This window comes from Ambystoma mexicanum, chromosome 4q (assembly GCF_040938575.1).
Source record: "Ambystoma mexicanum isolate Mex_15411 chromosome 4q, UKY_AmexF1_1, whole genome shotgun sequence".
In the NCBI taxonomy this organism is placed as follows: domain Eukaryota; kingdom Metazoa; phylum Chordata; class Amphibia; order Caudata; family Ambystomatidae; genus Ambystoma; species Ambystoma mexicanum.
Window position 1 is genome coordinate 1,133,677,444 of NC_090928.1, and position 25,724 is coordinate 1,133,703,167.

General features: G+C 48.9%; 1 protein-coding gene across 1 annotated transcript in view; it reads right to left on the minus strand.

Annotated features, from left to right (window-relative positions):
* The window catches only part of WDR43 (WD repeat domain 43), a 489,892-nt gene that overhangs the window by 293,872 nt on the left and 170,296 nt on the right, over positions 1-25,724 (minus strand). Inside the window, exon 5 of the mRNA XM_069608719.1 lies at positions 14,820-14,959. Coding sequence (XP_069464820.1) covers positions 14,820-14,959 — 140 coding nt within the window. The remainder of the gene's footprint in view (positions 1-14,819; positions 14,960-25,724) is intronic.

The following is a 25,724-nucleotide window of genomic DNA, read 5'->3' on the forward strand; positions in this document are numbered from 1 at the left end:
GGGGCAGTTCCTGGCTACTCTTGTGCTTTTTCGGCGTTTCCATTTCCTTGGGTGCGGTATTCGACGTCCGTTTCGTCGTCCGCTTACGTTTGTCCTCGGAAACAATTCTCGCCAGACTCTCGACGACGAGTTCGTCAGTCGAGGGTTCTGGAGTCGGCGTTGCCTGCGTTACGTGTTGTTTTTCGACGGCCGCTCTATGGAGCGTTACGTCGGATGTTTTTGAGGTAGCGCCCGTGTTAGATGAAAGCCCAATCGCTGGTCGCGGCTGCGTTTGCGGGTGGGGCTTGAGACCCTTGCGGTCTGAGGTCGACGCCGGAGTGCCCTGCGTCCCCCTCGGCGCTGGTGCATCCTTCGTCCTCGACGAAGAAGAGCCGTGGGTTGTGTGCTTAGGCCTATGGGGTCTGTGTGCGTCCTTGTCGCCGGGGTGTTCATCCCCATAAGCAGGGCGTGAGCCGAGCCCGTCGGTGCCGGGGACGGACGTAGAGGAGCGCGAGCGCTCCTTCTGGGGGTTAATGACTTCCGTAACGGACGTAGAGTTATCACCCTCCTCGTCACTTTCTGTAACAGCGGCGGCGGGTGAGGAAACTGACTTCGACATAGCGTAGTCCGCCCACCTCTTAACTTTCCGTTCTTTAAGAGTTCTTGGTTTCAAGAGCTTACAGGCCGCGCAGCTGTCCTCTTTTATGATCGAGGGGCAAGCAACGATTACAGAGCTTGTGTTTGTCCTTCCAAGTGTATTTGCCCCTAAAGCGTGGGCAAAACTTAAAAGGTGTCCTCTCCATAGCTGAGGCAATAAAAACTGGTGATAACAACCCCAAGGGAAAGATAGGGGAGAAAGAAAGACATTCTCGACGAGAAGGTAAAAGTTCGAAACCCCCACTCTCCCTACTGTATTGTTGGCCGGCGAGGCCTGGCCACGTGTTTGGCAGCGCCGAAGGATCTCCTCCGTCTCTTCCCCTCCGTCGAAAACTTGCTCGGCGGAGAAACAGCTTCACAGCTAACGTCGAGGGGAGGGATCTTTTAACAATAAGTATATATTAAGGACCGAGGTCCGTAGTAATTGTTTAGCAATGTCTCTCTAGGAGCTCCGAGTAAGGCGACCATAAGCTGGGCGGAAAAAAACAATCTGAGGGACCTCGACGCGTGAGGGATTGTGGGTACAACGCACGTCACTATAGGGATAGTGTTACAGACACGCCTTGTCGACGTCCCCTTTTCGACTACGAAAAACAAAATGCAATACTCCGCAGTGACCACTGGATGTCGGACCTATGCACAGCATGTGATTCTAAGCAGATTAACAAACATCAGAAATATATATATACAACCCTAATTACTTATTAGACAAGTCTTAATGAGAAACACTTCTTTTCAGACAGAGGTGAGCGCTTAACATAAGATGGCAAAGGCAGAGTTATGGAAGCAAACAAATTTCAATACTTTTCAAAGAACCACAGTAAGGCAGGATAGGCAGAGTTCTACTGGAGAGCAAGAAAGTCAATTGCAAGGCCCACTCTTGGAGAGAGCAAGCAGAAAGGGTCCAGGGTCACACAGTGAGGGTATGCCCAAAGAGTCTTGTAGATAGTTCGCACACAAAGAATGAAATTAAAATCAGGAAAAGTTAGCTAGGTTGTCCCAGGCCAGCCCAGGTTAGAAGAGGCTTTACTGTCACCCCGAACGATCTGTCGCAAGGAAAGCCAGGCGGGACACAGTACCTTAAGTGGGAAGGACGCTCCAGCGGGGGCAGTTGTTCCTGGCAGTGGGTGCAAGTCAGTGTTTCGTCTAGAGGAAGAGGTCTCGACGTGGAGGAAAGATGAAGGTTGTTGCACCGCCAGGGAAGAAACCAGTTAAAAGGTACTACCCTTCTATTTGCGGTAGTGGTAAACCGTGGTATTCCGGTTGCCGGGGTGCTTGGCACGGGCAAAGAGGCCACGAGGTGCTCCAGGAAGGCGATAAGAAGGCAAAACTGGTTATCCCCACCAGTCAAAGGAAGAAGACTCTCCGGACTGGAGATGATCTCTGTCGTAGGGAAAAGTGGTGAGACGGTTCAGCAGGGCTCCACCGGTGGTGTCGTTGCAGGTCGGCTCAGCTTCTCCCTCCTCGGATTCTTAGGTCCTGTGACGACTTCTGAAGTCGCAGTCCCCAAAGCCCTGCTTTTATGCAGCAAACCCCCATTCATTCAGCCTAGCTGTCAATCAAACATGCTAAGTGGTGCGCCGGCCGGCTCACCACTTAGGCCAATCACACAAGAGTGCGACTTGAGTTGCCAAGGCAACTCAGTCCAGGGTGCCTAACCCCCCTCCCACGCCCCCTGTGGTACCCAGAGTGGCACCACTTGGAGGCTTCTGTGGAGAAGGGCTCGACTTGAGTTGGAGTCACAGAAGAGAACACAAACGCCATTTTAGAATCTAGTTCTGGCAAAAAATACCAACCGGTGAATTAATATTAAATAAATAAACCAGCGGTATGTTCGAAGCTATAGGAATTTAATAATTAAAGTTGGTAGCATCAAACAATGGGAAAATCCCATAGAGATATATTCGCAGTCGAATATAAAAAGTAGTATCCACTGCCACCAGCCAAAACTCGATCAGGGGGGACGGAGACGTGCCCCCTCTAACAGACCCCGGGGCAATCTAATTGCCCCGACCAGTACGTCCACAATATGATGGTTTGTACTGGTTTCTGTTCATAATTTGGGACTAGTAAAGCCAATGGTGACTTTAAATGCCCTGGGAGACAGTCAGTCCCAGGGTATGGAGTCTATGTTTGGGGGTCGCTACGACACCCCTGGGTTACAGCACGGAGGGTGCTGTGTAACCCACATCAAAAACACATGAAACCCTATGGAGTAAAAGACCCCATAGAACATAAAGCACATGGAAAGACAAAGTAACACCTCAAACTATGTCTAAGAGTGGGAGTAAAAAGAGTCTCACTCTTAGCAGGAGAAAGAAATCAACCCCAAAAATCCAGCAAAGCTGCTGGGGGACTCACTAGGTTTGGGCAATTAGCCTTTACAGAGAATTCTCCCTAACATTTCTTTGAGAGCCCACTTCCAAATGTTCTGGGACAGCTTGGATAGCCCTGGAGAGTGTGTGCCCCCTTGCTTGTTCAAGTTGTACATGGCCGTGGTGCGGTCTGTGAGAATCAGGACTGTCTTCCCCTGCAACTGTCTGAAAGGCTATCAGGGCTTTGAGTACGGCTAACAGCTCCAACAGATTTATTTGGTTGGAAGCTACTTCTGGAGACCACAGCACATGTGCCATCTGCTGAAGCAGGTGTGCCCCCCCACTGCCATGAGAGAAGAGTGTCGTGACAGTGGCTTCTACTGCGGGGTGGTGAAGGCCTTTCCCTTGACCACCACTGCAGAGAGAACGAGGGCTGGTGAAACCACCAGATCTTTCCATTGTCCGCTGGCCTGACACCACTGGTTGTTGAGCCACTCTTGCATAGGACGCAGACCGCGTGAGGAACTAAGTAAATGCAGGACGCCATCATTCCCAACAGTTGCATGGCTTTGCGAACTTTCACCTCTCGACAGGCTACATATTGAGGGAACTGAAGCAGCATGTTTTGAACCCTCTCGGAGGGGAAGACAAGGCAGTCTACTGTTTGAATTAGATCCCCTAGCAACTGTTTGACTTGGGTCTAGGCTGGATTTCTTCTCATTGATGGAGAATCCCAGGCTGAATAAGAGGTCCTGAGTGTTCAACAGGCATTTTCCGTAGGAATTCCCCGTTATGAACCAGTCGTCGAGGTAAGGGTAAACTGGAACGGATGCTCTGCGCAGGTGCACTGCTGCCACTGCCAGTACCTTTGTTAACACCATTGACGCTGAGGCAATGCCGAGGAGTACTTTGAACTGATAGTGCGTGTCCTCCATCATGAACTTTAGATATTTTCTGTGTGCCGGCAACATTGAAATATGAAAGTATGCATCTTTCATATCCAGTGTTGCCATGTAATCCCCCTGTTTCAGCAGAGGGATTACCTTCTGCAACGTGACCATACAAAACTTTTGAGGTTTTACAAATTAGTTCACTGGGCGAAAGTCTAGCACAGGGCGCATGGTGAGATCCTTTTTGGGTACAAGGAAGTATACTGAATAAATACCCTCTTACCTGTAGAAGGGGGACGACTTCTATTGTGCCCTTTTCCTGCAAGATGCGTAGGTGTTCAGGCGTCTTGATTTTGACGGTCTGAATTGAGGTTGTCTGCAAAATTCTATGCAGTACCCGTGGGCGATTGTCTTGAGCACCCACTGGTGGGTTATCCCCTCCGATGCATGAAGGAATGATGTTCGTCTCCCGACTGGTGAGGCATGGAAGGGGATCCAGATCTGATGGTCATTTCTGACCTGAGGCCAGGGAGCCGCTGAGGGTGTAATTCCAGCCTCTACCCTTTCCACAGCGTCGTCCTCTAGGTGGATACGTGGTGGTAGTGTTGGATCCTTGTCCTGAAGACCAGTTGTTTCCTGCACTACACTGGTTTTGAGGGGAGCGGGATGTCCACGAAAGGAACAAGAGCCGTCCCCGATCTGTTGTGACGGCCTTTGGGTAATCTGGTTTAAGGTCTTGAGAGTCTTATGTTCATTAGCTGTCTCAAGCGCTTCGTCCACAGCCCTGCCGAACAAGTTGGTCTCTTCAACCGGCTTGTTTATTAAGGCTGTTTGGGTTTCAGCCTTAAAACCAGAGTTCCTCACCCAGGCGTGCAGTTTTACTAGTGTACCCTGCGCCAAGGTCCTTCCCGCTGTTTCAGCAGCGTCCAAAGTGTTCTTAAGAATGTTGTGGTCGACTTGCTTGCCTTGTGATACAATCACAAACAGTTTAGCCCGCATTGGTTCAGGGACCCCTTGAAGGCCCTCATGCAGCAGGTTCCACTGTACATCCAAGTAGCTAACCAACAGAGTGGTGTTGGCTATACAGGTGGAGAATGCAGCAGTCGTAACCCTTTTTCCCCCCGTCCATACAACTTTTTGCCTTCTTTATCAGGTGGTGCCTCACCTGTAGACAGGGGGACACCTGCCCTCTTTCTCGTAGTCGTAACTACCAGGGAATCTAGAGTGGAATGCATTCTATTGTAAAGGGGGAACGGTAGGAGAAGGACGAAACAACTTCTCTACCCTGGGATTAACCGCCCTGATCTCGAGGGGGGGGGCGGTCTTCTTGACGGTTTTCCTCGGCAGAATGTCAAGATTTTCCTTCTAAAGTCTTGGATAAAGACAAAGGGCTCAGAGTACTCTTCGAGGCTCTGGGCATTGCGACTGGTCTCTAGACACGTCTTTAGGCCGCTCTTTCTGCTTTGACGCTTGTTTCGACTGCTCTTCGTTTAACAGCTGAAGCAATCCTTGCAATAATATCGCTGATGCTTGGGGTTTGAGGGAGGTGAGACGGTTGAGCCGGTGGCTGAACGGTGGATTTCGGCACCACCGAGAGCTTAAGCGGTGTCAGAGCCTTCTTCTGAAGCGTCTCGACGGCCGCGTGTGATTTGGTGCTAGCCCCCTTACTTTTGGATAGCCCGGACGCATGCCGCTGTCGCATGGAAAGCTGCCGATCATAAGGATCAGCGGGCACCGAAGTATCCAACGTGCCCATTGGCGCTTTGCAGCGCTTCGACTGTGCAGCTGAAGCAGAACCATGGGTTGTTTGCTTAGTGTGGGAATTGGGTACGTCCCTGTCGCCGGGATGTATCGTCCCCATAGCAGGACTTGCGTCATGCCCATCAGGGACAGACGCTGCGGATCGAGAACTCTACGCAGTAAGGTATATGGCTTCATAAGTGGAGCCTTGGTCATCACTAATCCCTTATTCACACTCAGCGACTGTGGGGGGGGGAAATCGCTTTTGGTCAGCGACATACCGTAGGCCGCCCACCGCTTCCCACAGCGCTCCTTAAGGACTCCTCGTTGTGGTCGAGGGGAAGACAGTTATTGCACCGACGGTGCTAGTCTTTCCACTGGTATTTTGGGAAAAGGAGGCATTCTTGAAAAGAATGACCACCCCGACCCAACACTCCCTACTGTAAAGGCCGACCAGAAGGCCCAGCCAAGTGTTCGGCATCAACGACCGGAACAGTCGAAATTCCGTCATCAGCAGTCTTCGGCAGTGGCCCAGGAATCAGCCGTTGAAGGGAGTGACAATGAGAATAAACGACTGAAGGCAGATAAATATAACAACGCAATATTTTATGAAGCGCTCACATTAGGGCTACCACATAGCAGGGCGGAAAAAAATCAATCTGAGGGACCACAACGCGTCAGAGATTTTGAGTACACTACACGTCACATTAGGGATAGTGTTACAGGCACGTCGACGCCCCCTTTCGATTCTCGAAAGACAAGATGCAATACTCTGCGGTTACCACTGGATGTCGGACTATATGCACAGCATGTGACAGAAGAATAAGTTATTTTCTTACCTGGTAACGTTCTTTCAATGGGATGGTACAACAAAGTATTCCATATCTATGACAAGTAATCACCACAGCTGTGCTGCTTCGTAAAACATTTGGTGTCTGCGTCCTGCGTCGATGACGTTGATACCCTGTCCTCGAGGGCCTCCGTCGAACCGACGTCACCGGATGTTATAAGTAGGACGCACGACACCTGTAGCCTCAGTTGTAGTTTTTTCCCCAGAACGTGTGGCACCAATCTTCTGCCAGTATGACCACAGAAAGCCTTGCGGAAATGTAAGCTGCAATAGCATAAGAAATTCTGTAGCGGGGCAGACTGGGAGGGTACGATATGGAATACGTCGTCGGACCATCCCATCGAAAGAACGTTACCAGGTAAGAAGGTAACCTGTTTGAGGGGATTGGGTCCTCGACGTATTCCATATCTATGACAGACTCCCAAAGCAGTACCAACGTATGGAGGAGGGGAAAGATTTTAGACTGCCCAATCAAACTGCAGAATACAGGACCGCCTTGCCAAAGGCCAGATACTGCCCATGGATAGAATCTAGGGAGTAGTGTCTTACAAAAGTATGGACTGAAGCCCATGTGGCTGCTTCACAGATGTTACGAATATGAACACCCCTCTGCAGGGCAGTAGAGGCAGCCACACCCCTAGTAGAATGGGCCCATAATCCTACAAGAGGGTCCTTGCCCACCAAGCGGTAACTTTCAGAAATTGCCAAGATAATCCATCTAGACAAAGTCTGCTTAGTAACAGCTTGTCCCAAACGCCTTCCAGCTTATCCTATAAAGAGCTGATCGTCCACTCTGACCCAGGAAATGCGCGAGATGTAGAAACTTAAAGCTCTCCTAGGATACAACCTATGGAGCCTCTCCTCTTCCTTACCAGGATCCGGAGGAGGGTAGAACGCCGAAGAATGACCTTGTGGCTTAAATGCAATTCCGACGCCACTTTCGGAAGAAAGGACGGACGAACCCTAAGGACAACCCTGTCCTTATGAAACACTGAAGGGTGGCTTAACAGAAAGTGCCTACAACTGAAGTAACCGCAACTAAAAATAGAGTTTTAAGGTTTAACAGTCTCAAAGGACAAGAATGTAAAGGCTCAAATGGAGCACCCATGAGGAATTTTAGAACCAGGTTCAAATCCTTACTGGGCATCTGGAAAGGTGACGGTGGAAACACATTAGTGAGCGCTTTCAGAAACTGAGAAATTAAAAAGGAATTTTAAAATAAGAACACTCAGACTAGCGCTTAAATATGGACAGCGCTGCCAGGTAACCTTTAATGGTACCCACTTGCAGGCCCATGTGGGCCAAGGAAAGCAAAAAAAGACAGCACCACAGGAATGTCACATGAAAAAGGATCCATATTCGGTACAGGGACTTTTTTGCAGGCCGTGTGGTCGAAAGCAACACCTCCATCAAGTCTACAGGGAAGTCCCAATCCTTATACCTCAACCTTTCAGAAGGCAAGCATGAAGGTTGAGGGATCTGACCTCTTGATGGAGAACTGACCCCACTCCCTTGAGAGCAGATCATCTTGGTAGGGAAGACAGCGTGGAGGGCAGATGGACAAGTCGAGAAGGTCCGGGTACCACGTTCTCCGGGCCCATGCCAGAGCAATGAGGATCATGCGGGAACCGAACCTCTAACCTCTGCAGCACTTGTGGAATGACGGGGCCTGGAGGAAACACGTACAGCAGTGGGAAGGACCACTCCACCACGAACGCGTCCCCCAAGGCTCCTCTTGGAGGAAATTCCCGCAAGCAGAACCTTTCATACTTCCAGTTGACACTGGTGGCGAAGAGATCCACTTGTGGGGTCCCCCAAAGAGCAAAGATCTCCAGGAGAATCTCCTGAGCCAGCGCCCACTCGTGAGAGATCGTGCTCTGCCTGCTCAGAGCGTCTGCCGTCTTGTTTTCGTCTCCGGCCAGTTGAACTGCCGAGATCGAAATTTCCTGCTGGATGGCCCAGAACCAGAGCTGCATCACACCTCTCTGTAAAGAGGAAGTGACCCTGCCCCCCCTTTTTGTTGAGGTACTGCATGGCCACTGTGTTCGTCAGAATTAGGACATTCTTCCCTCGCGCAGTCGGCAGAAAAGCCTTCAGGGCAAGCCTGACGGCCCACAGCTCCAACAAATTGATATGTAGTCTGGACTCTGACGGAGACCAACGACCGCTGAATGTCAACTCGTTGGGCATGAGCTCCCCATCCCATGAGGGATGCGCCCGTCACGATAGTCACCTCCAGCCAGGGTAGCCAAAAGGGAGCCCCCCTTCACCAGATTGCCTTCAACGGCCCACCACAGAAGGTCCTGAACGACCAAGGACGACACCTGAACTGGGTCCAACATCCTGCCGGAGGACTGTAACCACTGCATCTTTATTTTTTATTTATTTATTTTTTACATTTGTAAAGCGCACTGCAGCCCTGAGGCATAGAGGCGCTGGTAAGTGGTGCTTAAGAAGGCTTGATTAAGGGTTACAAAAAAGCCACCCCAGAGGAGATCTTAGAGTATACAAACAGAGTTACAGATACATAGGTCCAAGGTAGCGAAACAGAGAACAGGCACATTAATTGAAGAGACTAGTCTTGATGGCCTTGCGAAAGGCCGTGTGAGAGTCGAGTCGTCTGATGTGCGGTGGAAGGGAGTTCCAGAGGGTGGATGCCATGGTGGGAAAGCTTGTGCCACCAGCACGTACTCGGCGGGTTTTTGGCACAGTTAGTAAATTGGAATAGGCCACTCTGGAGGGCCTGGAAGCACAAGGTTTAGAAAATCTCTGGGCGAGATATATGGGGGCCAGATCGTGAAGACATTTGTGCGTGAGGGCAAGGGTTTTGAACAGGATTCTTTCCTTGACTGGGAGCCAATGGACCTGACGCCTGAGGTCAGAGATGTGGTCCCTGCGTGATAGTCCAGTGGCGGCCCTTAGGGCATTGTTTTGGACTAGTTGGAGTTTCGCTAGGTTTTTTCCAGACGTACCTATTAGAAGGGCGTTGCAGTAGTCCACTCTTGAGCCAATGATTGCCCTGGCGATAGTTAGGCAATTCTGTTGGGAGAGGTACGGTCTGATTGCGTTGAGCAGTTTGGAGTAGTAGGCTGAGGAGGATGCAATGGCATTGACCTGCCTGTTCATGTTCAGGTTCGAGTCCAGGTAGACACCCAAGGTCTTGACTGTTTGGGATACAGGGATATGAATGTTATCTATGGTGAAGGAGTTGTATTGCTTGTCCAGCTTGCCCAGGGTGGACGGGGAGCCAATCAGCAGAAGCTCGGTTTTCTCGCTGTTGAGGCATAACCAGTTTTCTGCCATCCAGGATTGGATGGTGGTGTAAATGGAGTTGAGCGTGTTCAGGTCAGACAGGTAGTCCCCAGAGAGGGGGATAAGCACCTGAGTGTCATCAGCATAGTTAGTGTATGAGATGCCCAGGGCGTCTAGGATCTTGAACAGCGGCCTCGTGAAGAGGTTGTAGAGGGTAGGGGCGATGCATGATCCCTGAGGGACGCCACATTGGATGATGCTCGGGTCAGCGCAGGAGGAGTCGGAGAAGACCTTCATTGCTCTGTCCTGCAGGAAGGAGGTTATCCAGTTGCAGGCAGTCGGGGAGAAGTTGGCTGCGGTGGCAAGATGGTGGCATAGGGTCTTGTGATCCACCAAGTCGAATGCAGCTGATAGGTCCAAAAGGAGGAGTAGAGCAGGTTTGCCTGCATCTGAGGTCGTCCATCTGGTTTTTGAGGTCAAGAAGTGCCGTTTCGGTGCCATGTCTTGGCCTGAAGCCTGACTGCCGAAGACCAAGAAGATGGTTATCTTCGAGGAATTTTTGAACTTGCAGGTAAGCTGCTTTGTCCAAGATTTTTAGTAAAAATGGGACAGTGGTAATGGGTCTATAATTCCCTGGGACCGAAGGGTCTAAGGAGGGTTTTTTGATAAGCGGACGAACCCATGCTTCCTTGAGCTCAGCTGGAACATGGCCAGACTTGAATGAAGCATTAATGAAGGCAGTGATGAGGGGGACAAGGGCAGGGGCACAATCCTTGATCACCTGGGCTGGGCAGACATCCCCTTTACAATTGGAGGGCTTGATGGATCTAAGGAGGGCAGCGACTTCGGATTCAGTCATGTCCTTGAACTCAAACAGAGGGGCTTGGCAGGTGTCAGCTGGTGGAGCAGGGGAGCCAGTGTGTTTGGCTAGAAGGTTGTTGAGGGCTTTTTGGTGTGCAAGGATCTTGGAGTGTAGAGTGTCCAATTTATCCAGCATGGCGGATTGAATTTTGTTGCACCAGGCTTCATCTTTTAGGAGAGTAGAAGGGGGGGACGCAGGGGTTTCAAGCTCTCTAAAGATGGAGAAGATTTCTTTGGTCCCTGATTTGGCTTCTGAAATCCTAGTGTTGAAGGAAGACGCCTTAGCCTTGATTATGGAGATTTTGTATTCTTGAGAGCCCATTGCAAAGATCTCATCCACAGTCGAGCCTCTGGTACCAGAAGAATGCAGGATGTATGAGGCCGAGCAACCTCAAGAACTCGAACGCCGGGAGACTGAGCATGTTGAAACTTGTGCATCATCTGCAGAATGTGATGAGCCCTCACCGGGGGCGGGAAACGCTGCCCCAGGGATGTGTCCAGCACTGCTCCAATGTACTGGAGCCGCAGGGTTGTCAAGTGGGACTTCAAGTTGAGGGAGAAGCCCAGCCTGTGATGGGAGTGTCAGGGACTGACAGATGATCCAGGACTATCTCCGGAGAGCCCGCCCTGATCAACCAATCGTCCAGGTAGGGGTAGACATGAATCCCCCTTTCCTGAGATCCGCTGCCACCACCACCATGAGCTTGGTGAAAACCCTCAGGGCGGAGGTCAATCCTAAAGGCAGGACACGAAACTGAAAGTACGGGTCGCCAACCACGAATCTCAGGTACTTCCAACCAAAGCACAAGATCGGCACATGAAAGTAAGTGTCCTTGAGGTCGAGAGACACCAACCAGTCCTGAAGTTGAAGGGCCTGGAGGACTTGAGAGAGAGTAACCATCTTGAACTTCCTGAGGAGCTTGTTCAAACCACGCAAGTCCATGATGGGTCTCAATTCCCTGTCTTTCATCGGAATCAAAAAATAAGGGAATACCATCCCTTGTTCCTCTCCGCTACAGGCACCAGTTCTATGGCGCCTTTCTCCAGCAGTGATTTGATTTCCTGCGCAAGGAGCAGATCCAGATTCTTCAAAGAGAGATTCCCTGGTGGATTGTCGTGAGGCCTCTGCCGGAAAGTAAGTCAGTAGCCGTGGGCCATGATCTCCAGAACCCACACAGCTGAAGTAATGGCACGCCATTTTACAAGATGCTGCGCCAGCCTTCCTCCAACCGGTGAACCATGGGACATGGCCTCATGACTGAGCTGAAGCGGATGCGGCAGTGCTCGAGGGCAAAGAGGCAACTGCTCGAGCGGCCTTGGCACCTCGAGCTCCCGGTTTTCCACCTCTGGTACTCCTACGTTGGCCTCCTCGACTTGCAGCACCCCTCTAATTACCAAAGGAGTAATATCGAAAGGAACCTCCCCTCCATTGCTGTCCCCTAGGACGAAAAGGCGGAGGTTGGCGAACTGCAGCGCTCAACGACTTCGCTGCAGCCTTCGAGGTCTGCAACCTCTCAATGCTCGCGTCAGCCTTGCTGCAAAAAAGATGGTCACCATCAAAGGGCATGTTGAGAAGCCGGGCTTGTATATCCGGAGCAAACCCCGACTTCTGCAACCATGCAAATCTGCGCATCACGGTGCTTGCGACCATGGACCGGCTGACAGTCTGCCACGTCCAGACCAGACTGAATGGATTCACACATGGCCTCCTGTAAAAGAGCCAGAAAGCCATCCCGTTCCTCCCCTTCGGGAATATGTTCAGCCGCTAAGGAAACAATTCCACAGAGTATGAATGAAACGTGCTAATGCACACACAGGGTTGACTGCCATACCCCCTGAAGAAAACACTTTCTTCGCCCAACCATCAAAATGCTTGTCGTCCCCCATCAGTAGGGTACGATGCCCGTTTAGCCGGGGCCGTGGCCGCCTGCACCACCAAACTCTCCGGAGTAGGGTGCACGGACAAGTAGCCAGGGTCGCCACTCGCTGGGCGGTATTTTCTCGGCAACAACTTCACTACTGCCGGGAGACTCTCCAGAGCAGTCCAAGCCACCGCCCTTCTTTGCAAGGCCATATTGAATGGCAGAACCGGGTCAATTGGTGGACCTAGGTCCAGGATATCTGTCAGGTCATCCTGCAGAAAATCCACTGGGGGCGCAGACCACCCCAAGTACTCCAACACCCTTGACATAAGTCACCAGTACAAAGACTCAGCGTGCGTACCAGGCTCAGGCCTACCAAACTCCACCTCTGGGGAGGTGTCCAGAACACTGCCATCATACAACAACTGACGCAAGTCTTCAATCTGGCTATGACCAGACAATATTACGTCTGGTACCTCATCAGGAACCAAACCTTCCTCAGACCCTTCTTCCACCTCAAATATAATCTAGAGGCTGGAATGGGGCACAGAAAAAGGGACCAATACATTTTTGGACTTGGCCAGAGGCTTTTTCGGGGGTTCCACCGTGCCACGGGGTACCTCCGACAAAGCATCCTTGAAAGGAGTCGATGGAATCGGTGCAGACGTCGAGCATGGTGCCGACTGCGTCAACAGTCCTCGAGGGCGGTGCCCAGAGCGTGTCCTTAGATGGCCTCGGCGCTGATGGCGTTGAAGGTTTCCTCGGAGCCGGAGCCTTGAGTGAACCTCTCGACGGACATGGCTCTGATGCCTTCGAAAAAGACCTCACAGGCTCCAACGGTCTTGAGGGCGTCGAGGACCTGGAGCGGGCATGGCTAGAGCCTTGTGATTCAAAAATCACCAACGTTTTCTTGCAAAATGCCTCCCATTCCGCAGGAGTCGAATGCTTGCCAGGACAAGCAACACGTCGTTGGGCAGAGTCCTCGGACGAGGAAGGCGATCGGTGATGGCGCTTCCGTGAGTGCCTCGACGAGACAGAGGAATGGCAGGAACCACTCCGGGACTGAGACCCTCTGGACTTGTGCCGACGACGCGGAGAGCTGCCGCTTGAATCGTCAGTGGAAAGTCCAGTGGATCTCGGCTTACGGGGTTTGGAAACCTTACCTACCGAAAGCTTCTTCCGCTACCCTCAAGGCCTTCGACGTGAGCGACTGGCATTCGTCACAATTCGCCTGTTGCGTGGTCCTCCCCAAGGCAGGCGTTGTGCGGGTCCGTCAACGACATCTTAGAACCGCAGTCCCGACACTTCTTGAAACACGACTGCAGGACGGAAGAAGAAGACATGATACAATCTTCACAAACCAAGTTTGAAGAAAGAACCGAGGCGTGCCGAAATCTCCGAAGCGAACGCGCTCGTGGAAAAAACTGAACTGAGGCTACGGGCGTCCTACTTATAACATCCAGTGACGTCGGCTCGACGGAGGCCCTCGAGGACAGCGTATCTACGTCATCAACGCAGACAATTTTCCAAAGCAGCGCAGCTGTAGTGATTACTTGTCAGATATGGAATACGTCGGAGGACCCAATCCCCTCGAACTCTATGTTACAGCCCTATAGCTCACATTGACCCCTCTTGAGAGGAGCCTGGCTGCTCAGTCTCTCTACCAACTTGTGTAGTACAGGCCTATACCAAAGGTTGGGTTACCTATTGTCAAGAGGACAAGGCTGGTGTAGTCTCCCACAGCCCACACGGTTACTACAGACAATCTTGCCCAACATATACAAGACATTTGCAACCTCTATTCATCAGATGCACATTCAATTTTAATTAGGAATTTATATACCAAACCTTACATACATCCAAAATTCTGTGACCAATGATAACTGCCTAAGTGGTTATCTGCCCAGCAATTCCAGATTTGCATATGCGTTTGCCTTTCTGACAAAGCATCACAGTTCAACCATCAACGATCATGCCACTCAATTAAACATTGTGCTTTGATTTGAACAGTTAAAATGTAAGTAAAGATTATTCATTCATGTCCATCTATTACACTGGTGGCTGTCAATCAGGAAAAATCTGAATTACCAACTGAGACGACATACAATAGTTGAAGCCACTTAATGTGTCTGTAACCCTAAAATGTTCATTAGTCATAACACTGCATACTTAATATTTTCTGTGCTAAAAGTAAATATATTGATAAAGTATACCTACAAAAGAAAATAAGCACACTAAATAGAAATCATTAGTTCAACCAAAACATGGGCGAATAGAACAGCCTGTTATTGCCACTCATTGTCAAGGGTATGCAAGCCACACATGTGACTGAAAATATATAGTGTTTTAACAGATGCAATGGAGTGGGAGAACCATGAAAATGCGATCGCAAATAAAGAAAAAGGGTGCATACCATACACTGAGCAATCGATCATGAACACCTGCTGACAGAAAATAGAGGCCCGTGATTCCATCAAAGGGCTGGCTTTCATTTGGAGGCCGCGTTGTTGTGAACATGAGTGAAGAGACAGCTGTTGAATGGCCTGTGAATTGCTAAAAGGGGAAAAAATAAAATGTCATTAAAGATTTAATCAATAGGCAAAAGAAAATCTTTAGCCTGGAAATTAAGAGACTTTTTTCCAGTGTAACCCCTGCAATACCACCTTCTTTCAAGATAAAAGAAATAACCCTTCACATCGCCAATGCTTGAGAATACAATTGAACCAGCTGAGTAGCAGACGTTGCGTAAACATTGTTAATACTAACCTGCACCTCATTGGGACAGTCCAGTGAATATCAGCCTTGGTCGCAAGCTTTGGAAATTGTCCCGTTGCCTAGGTGTCTCAAATCAGCTGCTCTAATTAATGCCCGCTACTCTTTGAAACCTAGGCCTCTTTGGCGTTGTCCATGTGTTCTAATTATTGCTGGTCATTCTCTCGTTATCCAGGTGCCTCAAATCAAACTGTTCTCACTACTGCCTGCTTCTCTTTAAAACTTAGGCCTTTTGACCATTGTCCAAGTGCCTCAATTCTAGGTGCTTTAACTAATGCCTGCCACCATTTGAAACCTAGGCCTTTCTCCCGTTATCTAGGCGTCGCAAATTCTAGTTGTTCAAAGTACTGCCAGCAATTCTTTTGAAAGTAATTGCTGTCACGAAATCCAGGTCTGTCAACACTAGATGTTTTAAATATCACTTGCCCTCTGTAAATCCCAGGCCTTTCTCCTGCTATTTAGGCGTTTAATTACCACCTGCCCATATATGAAACATAAGCTTCCCTCCATTTAACCAGGTATCCCAAATCTTGCGACTTGATCACTGCTTGCCATAAAACCTGGCCCTAAAAAAATACAAAGGCAACAATGGACCACCGACAGAAAATAAACAAGGGAGTGGGTAAATGCCAACTACAGCACCAGTACCAGAGTGGGGGACAAGTAAGGCCCCTACCGATTACACCAACTTCAAACAGCTGGGAACATGCCAGGTCATCACTCAACAATTAGATGGACAGGAAAGAAAAAGTGAAAAATATGCCTACCTATAGGATAACTGGATACATAGAACACGATTTATAAGGACTATGACATATAACCCACTAACACTATGCTCAAATCTCTGCATATCTAGCTCACGAAAATCCACACAACCATCTTCTCGCTCAGTAAAGCGCACGAATGTCACCACAGCATAACAAACACAAACCACACCAACAGCACACAAGGCCTCGCATCGGTCGGATATATTCACACCAAAGCTCAGCGCACAGTGGAAACCGAACTGAAGCCATCAACAGCACATCACTTTCTCACTTTCCTACTCCCTTCTACTCCAGACTAACCCATTCCTGCACTCTGTTTGCAGATCCGCCTGAGCGCCTGGGGACCAATTCCGTTGGTGACGGTGCACGGTACAAATACCGTTAACATTAACAGAGGCTCAAATACCGATCCCTGACCATAGGGAAGAGGACAATCACCGCCGGTGTGACTGAACTGGTTAACACTGAATTACTAGCTATCCTTAATTCTAGGATGAGCACATAGCACCTGATGTGTAACCTACCGCCGCCACATGTACATTTAAATATGTTATCCAGCAACAAAGTTGTGGTGCGGGCCACAACGGCAGCAGTTAGCCCCGCAGCAGCTGCTAAGTTAATGTTGGGTCAAGTCTGGAAAAGGTGGCCGTGTTGGTGTAGGCCACGGGTGGGGCAAGGCGGACGTGAAGTGACTCACTGCTAGGTTGAGTGGGGCAGCAGGGTGGGAGGGGTTGGGATCTATGTTATTACCAGACCCATCCAAACGTTTACGCACCAGTTGCACTACTGAGGCAGGTAGGAGAGAAAAGAGGGAACATTTACCGGTAGAGTACAAGTTTGGAAATGGTAGAATTTGTAAAGACGGAAATAATGGTCAGAGGTCGCTGGGACACCCACTAAAAATGACAAATCTACGGTAATGGAATTGAAAGTGATGAGCTGGAATGTTAGGGGGATAGGGAACTTCACCAAATCACACATAATCATGGCCTATCCGAATAGGCATAGGGTAAAAGTTCTTCTCCTACAGGAGACACGCCAAATAAGGGGCGTCCATGGGCATTGCATCAACATGGGGAGCCAATAGGTTTTTACAGCTCGCAATCCACCCAATATGGGGGCAGGGGGTTTTAGGCAGAATCCTGTGCAGGTAGTGCCCTTAGGGGCCACGACACACAATTGAGACTACAAGTGGCAATACAAGTTCACCTTTGGTACACGCCTGTACTACACTGTTAAAGTGGTAGCAGTAGCGGAGCAGCCAGACTTATCTCAAGAGTAAATGAGCAGTAGTAGAGATTACACAAAGGACCACAATTACTGTGACTCAAGCAAACACTGACTCAAGGTTTCAGGTAAAAAAATATAAGTACATTTATTTTTAAACCATCTGTTCTAAACACACTACACTTCTATAAATTCAAAACCACACGTAAAATACACTACACACAACCAATTCCACTTGTTCCAGCAAATTCAAGGCAAGTACATTAGGATTTAACAGACGGTGTTGTGATATTAGCCCGTACCCGCAAATAGAAATGCTCACGAAGTTAACACTCTTTGTACTTTAGAATTTCAAACAAGGGAAAAGTGGATAAAATCACAGGCAATACTTTTGTCAAGGCAAAGGAATCGGCGGACTCGTTCAAAGATACAGATTAAAGTCAATAGGCCTGCGCCAGTGTCAATGGAGCAGATGCTCAGTTGCCAAGGATCACACGTTGAACAGTTCGAGATGCCAAGAGTACTTCGATATTGTCAGGTGGAAGGAAAAGTTATAAGAGGGAAGGAAGAAGGAACAAATCTTCGAGGAGGAGAAGGGTTCATCCCGATTCCGGATGGTCAGACGGAGAGAACGACCAAATGTGCACAGTACCTTAATCCATTGGAGAAAAGCTGGTGCCATGGCAGTTGTTCCTGGTAGTTCCTGCAAACTCACGGTTCCTGCGGCTTCAATCGTGCGGCCAAGAAGGACGTCTGGCGCGATCTGCTCTACCCAGGGATGAGGCCAGCAGCAGCTAAAAAGACAACGATGCATAAAAAGGTGCGCTCCTTTAAATCAGGAGAGGGCTCTTCTGATGGCTATCCGGACCACTACAGCACAGCAGTGATTTCGACCCAGGAGAGGATTCGTAGGTGATGGGACGTAGGAGTAAGCAATTTCTCTGGACAAGCTCCACATAAGGCAACCAGTATGCTGGATGGAAAAAAACAATCTGAGGGACCTCAACGCGTGAGCGATTTTGGGTACACTACACGTCGCGTTATGGATGTTGTTACAGGCCCGCCCATGTCGACGTCCCCTTTCAATTCTCTAAAGACAAGATGCAAAACTCTGCGGTGACCACTGGGACTATATGCACAGCATGTGATTCTAAGCAGATTAAGCATCAGAAACATGGTCACATGATTTCTCCCAGGGAAGTTCCTGTAGGCATATCCAATAAATACAAAAAGAAAAAACACATTAATAGCTGTACCTTGATTTTTTTGAAACCCACCTTGGGTGTCTTCAGACTACCGGTTTCAAGAGACCAGGCTTTCAGATGTTGCAGCAGCAAAGACGCAAAAATCTTGTTATCCAAGTCCCTAATCAGTAAGGGCCTATAATTGTTCAAAATAGTTAGGTCACCTCGTTTAAATATGAGAACTAACGATTTCTGTCAAGATAACATTTATTCGGCCAATACCACTTGGGTAAATAAAATCAATAGGATATCAACCCATTTATCTGGAGCTGCCTTAATCTAATTGGTGAGTTATTTGGTCCCGCTGCTTGAGTTGAGATAGCTGCTGTTGGGAATAATTTTCGATTTCTGTGCCAATTCCCTTTAACCTGAGAGACTCCTGGCACTTTTGCTGGACTCTGGACTTTTTTGCTTTTGAAACTCCCAAGTCGAACATTTTACTCCTCACTCTTTCTCCGACTGGGATTTTCATTTGTATTGTTTCATGAGTCTGATAAACTCCATATGTTTAATACAGGCATCTGCCGTTTGCTTTGTGACACCCAGCACCCTATGAGCAGTGTCTTTTCCTTCTCAGAACTACAGTTGCCAAGAATAGTAAGATAACATCTTATTTAACTTTTCTTTTGTGGGTCCATCACATACCACCTTATGTGGGGAGTTGGGGGATTACATTGTAACTCCTCCTCCCACTCGTGTAACATTTTGTTACAATGACTAACAAATGGCTGTTGCCAGTTATTTTACTACCTTGTGTGCAGGTTACTAGCAGGTTGATCTCAGCTGCAGTACAGCACACATGAGTGACCATTTCCCAAAATGGCCCGCTGTCTTTCGCCATTTTACGTTTGTCAGTTCCTTCTGGGCTTTTCTTCGATTCATTAAAGTAGCTCGGAGTCTGAGTTTTGCCTTTGGCGTGCTTTTGCCGTGAAGCCCGCCCTGGCTCCAGCATGTCTGGGAAGGTAGGAAGTGAGGGAGGCTCCCAAAACTTCACTGTCCTTTGTCTGTAGGCTTGCCTGGCTGAAACCAGTCAGAACTGGGCTGCTGCCTGTCCTCTAGGACAGCCATCCCCCAGATGACAGCTCTAGGAGTGTGAATTAATGGGTTCCAGCATAAAAGGTGAGGATTTTGGGACCACAGGCATAGAACAAGGAATCCGAAGCAGAAGACTAGTCGAGACACCAGCATCATCTTCCAGAACCGCGAAAGCACCAATGAAGCCTTGCAGCTGTGCCGACCAAATTTTCCCATCAAGGAATACTTCCTCCCTTCAGCTGGTGGGAACAACTAGCCTCAAGACCTTCCTTTTGGGACCTCCCCCGACTTCCTGCGACTTTATAGGGGCTACAGAATCCCAATGCCCGGGGTACCTGGACCATTATGGAGTGAATCGTCTTCCGAAGATTGAACCAGACTGAAACTTTGCAAGCATCCGTGCGGACCTCCAGAGGCAGGAATTCTTCACCAAAAGTCCCCTCACCAGAGTTCAGGACCGAGTAATCGAGGAGAACCCAACCAGTGAGATTAGTTTCTTCTTGGCACTAAGAAAGATGCCAAAACAACAAAGCCACTGGAGTGAGCTGAATCCATTGCTGCCGACCGCTTCTCCAGAGTGCTGCCACAGAAACCCACCAGAGGTACCCCCAAGGAGCAGGAATCGCTGTCTGCAACCATTCACCTAGAAGGAAGCCGGCTACAATTCCTTCTTCACTTTCAAGTTACTGTGGGACTTGGGTTGTAATTGCTTCCTGGCTTGGAAAGTGCTGTTTTCTCCAGGAGAGTGGACCTCAACTCTTCTGTGCAGGCTTTGCAGTTAGGCTCCACCTCCACCCTTTCGTCACCATAGCCAAGGATCAGAAATAGGGGGTCTGCAACGATGCACTGTTAGCACATATTTTCTATACTCTGGCCTGGGGGACAGAGGTATAGATGGCCAACCAATATTGTGACAGGGACAAGCGAGCTGTAGCCAAACCAGGTCAAGGTAGCAGTGACGAGAGGTCTATGCTAAGTCTCGGGAGGTGGTGAGCTTGTAGAGGGTCCACAATGAGCACACAATGGGAATCACAAATTTCAGTTAAACAGTATGCATATAAATAGTTATTTATGGCCAAATATCACTATGAAAAATGACTAGCCAGCAAAATTATCACACAACACTAATAGAATACACATATACAGTCACTAGAGGAGGGTATAATACAGCTCAAAACCCTGCAAAGGAAAGTTCATATTAGATTATGCACTGCAGGTCCACAAAGAATAAGCCCTAGCTTCAAAAGACCTTCCATAAATTGTCTGAGGTCATATGCCCAAGCTTTTCAGACAGTTTGTAACGCTGGAAAAAAAAGAAGGTATGGTCTCTGGGTTGCAGTGAACGATTCCATGGGTTAGAGGACAAGTTATTCTAACAAAAGTGTCACAGCTTTCGGAAGGCTTACGCGATCAAGCAATCGCAAAGCCAAAGTATTGTAAAAGTTGTAGAAAAGTTAGCAAAACCTTTAAAGTGAGTTTAGGGGCAGGTAAGAACCACTGTAACCCCCTCCCTTTCCCCTTACTCAGATTCTTCACAAGAGTTGGCAGGATAACGGAAGGTGCAAGATAATTTTTCCCGCCGTCAGCCTCAGTCCTTGATTCGCAGGTTCAAACAGATCTCCCTCCGGTCAGTGTTTCTAGCTGGTGCAACTACTTGGGGTGACAGAATGCAGCAAAACACGATGCAGGACCCCTCTCAGGACTGGACTCGTCTCAGGTGAGCAGTTTCAGACGGTAGTGACTGCAGCATGGCGACGCAAATTGACTCACTTGTCGCGGTCGGACCTTCCCTCCTATCACGATTCCCCTTGAAGCTAGAACTACAGAATTTCACTGAGCCAAGTCTTGTAGGAAAAGCTGAGGATCCCCCCAAGTTCCAGGCCTCAACGCGGCCCAGTAGCCCAAACTCAGAGCTGGTCAGTCACAGAGAAGTCCCAGGGCACTTTAAGCTCTTCTTCGCAGGGTACTGAGCAAACATTAGGAATGGATGTTCCATCCACTCCACAAGTTTCAGCTCCTTCGCAGGACTGCTGAAGATAGATAGCAAGACCGGGCTCTTCCAGGACAGCAGCAGAAGTTGGTCATCAGGCTTCCTTCAGACGGGTCTTCTCACAGTTGTCACAGCTGGACACGAGTCTCCCTTGGTGTTCTCTACAGCTGCACCAATGGTGATATGACATGCATTACTTACCGTAATAGTATATCTGATTGTATCTGCTTAGATTCACATGCTGTGCATATAGTCTGACATAAAGTGGTAACTGAAGAGTATTGCAGCTCGTCTTTCGTGGACCGAAAGGGGGACGTTGGCATAGGTGCGTCTTTAACACTATCCCTATTGTGACTTGTAGTGTACCCAAAATCCCTCATGCGCCGAGGTCCCTCCAATTGTATTTTTCTGCCATGAGGGAGCCCAAGGCTATAGTGCGTACATAAAGAGAGAAAGTAGTAAGACGTCTATGTTCCTTCCACCCCAAGCGGGGAGGTAGGGAGGGCGCATGTGAATCTAAGCAGATACAATCATCAGAAATGCTATTACGGTGAGTAATGCAGGTCTTCTGATGCTTGTTATCTGCTTAGAATCACATGCTGTGCATAGACTAGCGAGCAGTACACGGAGTTGGAGGTGGGTTGTGAAAAGGAACAGTAGAGAAAAGATGTCTTAGTACTGCTTGTCCCACGAGAATCAGACCTAGAATTAGTGTCTAGGCAATAGTGTTTTGTAAAGGTGTGTACAGAACTCCGGGTTGCCGCTTTGCAAATGGACTCAAGAGGAACATTTGCAATGAATGCTATGGATGCCCCAGTGCCTCGAGTAGAATGTGCTCTAGGCTTAAGGGCAGTTCTCTCTTAGCAAGAGTGCAACATAGTGCGACGCATTTGACAATCCACCTTGAGATAGCTGATTTAAAGACAGGATCGCCTTCTCTACTTGCTGCCACTGAAAAAAAAAATTAGTTTGTTTTCCTCAGTGGTTTAGTTTTTTCCAGGTAGAACATGACTGCCCTGCGCACATCCAGTGTGTGTAGGGTTCTTTCGGCCATGCTAGTGGGATTCTGGAAAAAAGGTAGGTAGTTCAATGGACTGGTTCACATGGAACTTTGATATGAATTTAGGCGCAAATCTGGGGTGCGTGCGCAGAACTACCTCTAACAAAGGGGTCTAGAACAGAAAGTGCCTGTAGTTCGCTTACTCTTCTGATAGAAGTGATAGCTACTAGGAAGGCTGTTTTATAAGTCAGGTCAGACTTGCTTTATGCATACGGTCAAAGGGAGCTCCCATGAGCCTGGTCAAAACCACATTTAGGTCCCATCCAGGAGCTGGGTCAGAAATGGGAGGATAAATCCTCAACCCCTTCCATAAAGGCCTTCATCACCAGTATCGTCCACCACAACACTTTGTTGTGATGTGGTGTAGGCTGACGAGCAGCCAGATTAAACTTTAGGGAATTGAAGACTGTTACACTTCGGCAGACAAAATCCTCCCTGCGGTGTACATCCCATTCACAGGCTCCTTTGTGGAGCAGATACAGGTTGCCATGGCATCTGTACAAGCTACGGCGGAACCAGTGTCAGCTGACACGGCTCGTACGTGAAGGACATACAACAAGGCACGCCCCCCCTTACAGGTTTAAAACCATTGTCTTCCAGCGGGCTTGTTACTGCTAATTAGTGTTTCTTACTATTTGCGGTTACGTCCATTTTCCTTCGTGAAATCTTGTCACAAATCCTAACTTCATCTCCTGGTTCCGACCCACGCCCAAACCTTTGGATTGTTACGTCTCCTATTCCCTTGACACTTCATAGACCAATATGGTATAGACCCGGACTGCCCTTGGACTGCCTCCTCTACGCCCTTATTGTGATCTTCTGGTATTTGACACGGAACATTACTTGGATTATTCTTTCCTGCTCCTGCTGTCTTCGCAACACCTTCGTCAGCAGTTATTCAGAACACTTCAGTTGCTCCAACTCTCATTTGGGAAGTGTGTTTCAGGTAACCAAATATGTTTATGTTCTTCTATTTCTACCAGCACCATCTTTGACTACTACTGCTGCTGCTCCTCTGTTGGTATTCCTCCCTACTGGATTTGGGACATTCATTGAACTCCAACTCTCAAACTTATTTTCAAAGTGCATATTGACGCTCTCCTGATCCTGCAGCAACCCGGCTCTAGCCCGACCCTCGCACCGCCTGGGTTTACTTTCCTGTACTAACTTCCCTGTTTATTATTTTTTCCTGTCGTTTTCTCCAATCCTGGATATCAACCCTTGAGAGTCCCACAATTCAGGTCTGTAGTTTTTACTAAAACTCTACAGGAAGAATCCATTAGATTAATTCACTCATTTTGGGTTTACTTCTTTACTTGTAGGTCCATTCCGGGGAAAGTTCCACTCCAATTACTGCCTAGATATTTCCTGTCCCATATTGTGCATAATTCCTTACTTGGTTTCTCAGCACTGTCTAATCTCTTTGTATTCCTTTGCAGCTTGGGTATTGGTGGTGTGTGTTCTCCCCGCTCTTTTATTCAACTGACACCTCTGCCTGTTGCAATTGAAACAGCAGAGAGGTAAAGAAGAGCCCCTCTCTTGAGGAAGCCTGAGTCTTGAACTCAAGGGAGCGGGAGTTGAGGCTGAATATCGATTCCTGTGTACATATCGTCTCCAAGGTCATCTATCTTCCTGACCCATTTACGGAGCGGTGAGTAACAAAGACTAACCCAGTGTCCAACAGATGGGTTAGGTACAGCACAATATGTGGGTGAGAAATAGATGGGATTGATGCCTTTGGAATTGCACCAGATGACAAAACATTTCCATTTGCTGGCATAGCAAAAACGTGTGTTCGGTTTCCTAGCTTCCCGGAGTATGTCCATGCACCTCTGAGGGAGCTGTAGGTGTCCAAACTATGATCTCAGGAGCCAAGCTGCTAAGTTCAGAGTTTGTGGGCATGGGTGTAGGGTCTCCCCCTCCCCCCATCCTGAGACATGTTGCACGGGCAGGGTAGTTTCACTGGTGGGAGAGGGACATTTCCATCAGGTGAGCGAACCAGGGTTGGCAGGCCCACATGGGGGCCACCAGTATCATGGTAACTGGTTCCTGGTGCATCTTGTGCACTATTTTGTTGAGCAGGGGAGTCCGGGGGGTGGGGGGAGGGGGTTAAAGCGTAGACAAATTTCCCTGACCATGTTATCCAGAGACCGTTCCCCTTGGATCGGTTCTGGTGGTACCTGGAGGCGTAGTCTTGGCATTGGGTTTTCTCCTGAGTAGCGAACAGGTCGATCTCTCGGAAACCCCATTCTGCAAAGACGTTGGACACAACGTCTTCGTGTAGCTGCCATTCGTATTCTTCGGGCAGAGGAAAATCTCTGCTGAGCATGTCTGCCAGAAGATTGAATTCCCCTGGAACATTTTGGGACAACAGAAACATCTTGAGAGCCCATATCCAAATGTTTTGGGACAGCTTGGATAGCCCTGGAGAGTGAGTGCCCCCCTGTTTGTTCAGGTAATACATGTTTGTAGTGCTGTCCGTTAGCATCAGCACTGTCTTCCCTTGTAGATGCACCTGAAAGTCCTTCAAAGCCTTGAACACCGCTAATAGCTCCAGTAAGTTTATATGGTTGGACGCTACTTGAGGGGACCACATTGCGTGCGCTGTCTGCTGAAGCAGGTGAGCCCCCCCCCACCCCCACACCGCGAGAGATGTGTCTGTAGTGAGAGTGGCTTCCACTGCAGGGGTGGTGAAGGTCTTCCCCTTCAAGAGCTTTTCTCTTGACCACCACTGCAGAGGGAGAAAGTGGGCTGGCGAGACAACTACCAGATCTTCCCATTGTCCGCTGGCCTGACACCACTGGCTGTTGAGCCACTCTTGCATGGGACGCATGCGCAGCCACGCGTGGAGAACCAAGTATATGCACAGCGCCATAATTCCTAGCAAGCGCATGGCTTTGCGCACCGTCACCTCCCGACCGGCCACAGAGGGATCTGAAAAAGCATGTTCTGAACCCTCTCGTTGGAGGGGAAGACTAGACCGTCTTCCATCCAAATGAGAGCTCCGAGAATTATTTTTGTTTGACTAGGGACTAGACTGGATTTCTTTTTGATTGAGAAACCCAGGCTGAATAGAAGATCTACTGTATTTTGGGTGTTCGAAAAACATGTGTCGTTTGAGTCCCCCGTGATGAGCCAGTCGTCGAGGTAAGGGTAAACTGGGACAGACAGTCTGTGCAGGTGTGCTGCAGCCATTGCCAGGACCTTGCTAAACACCCTTGGT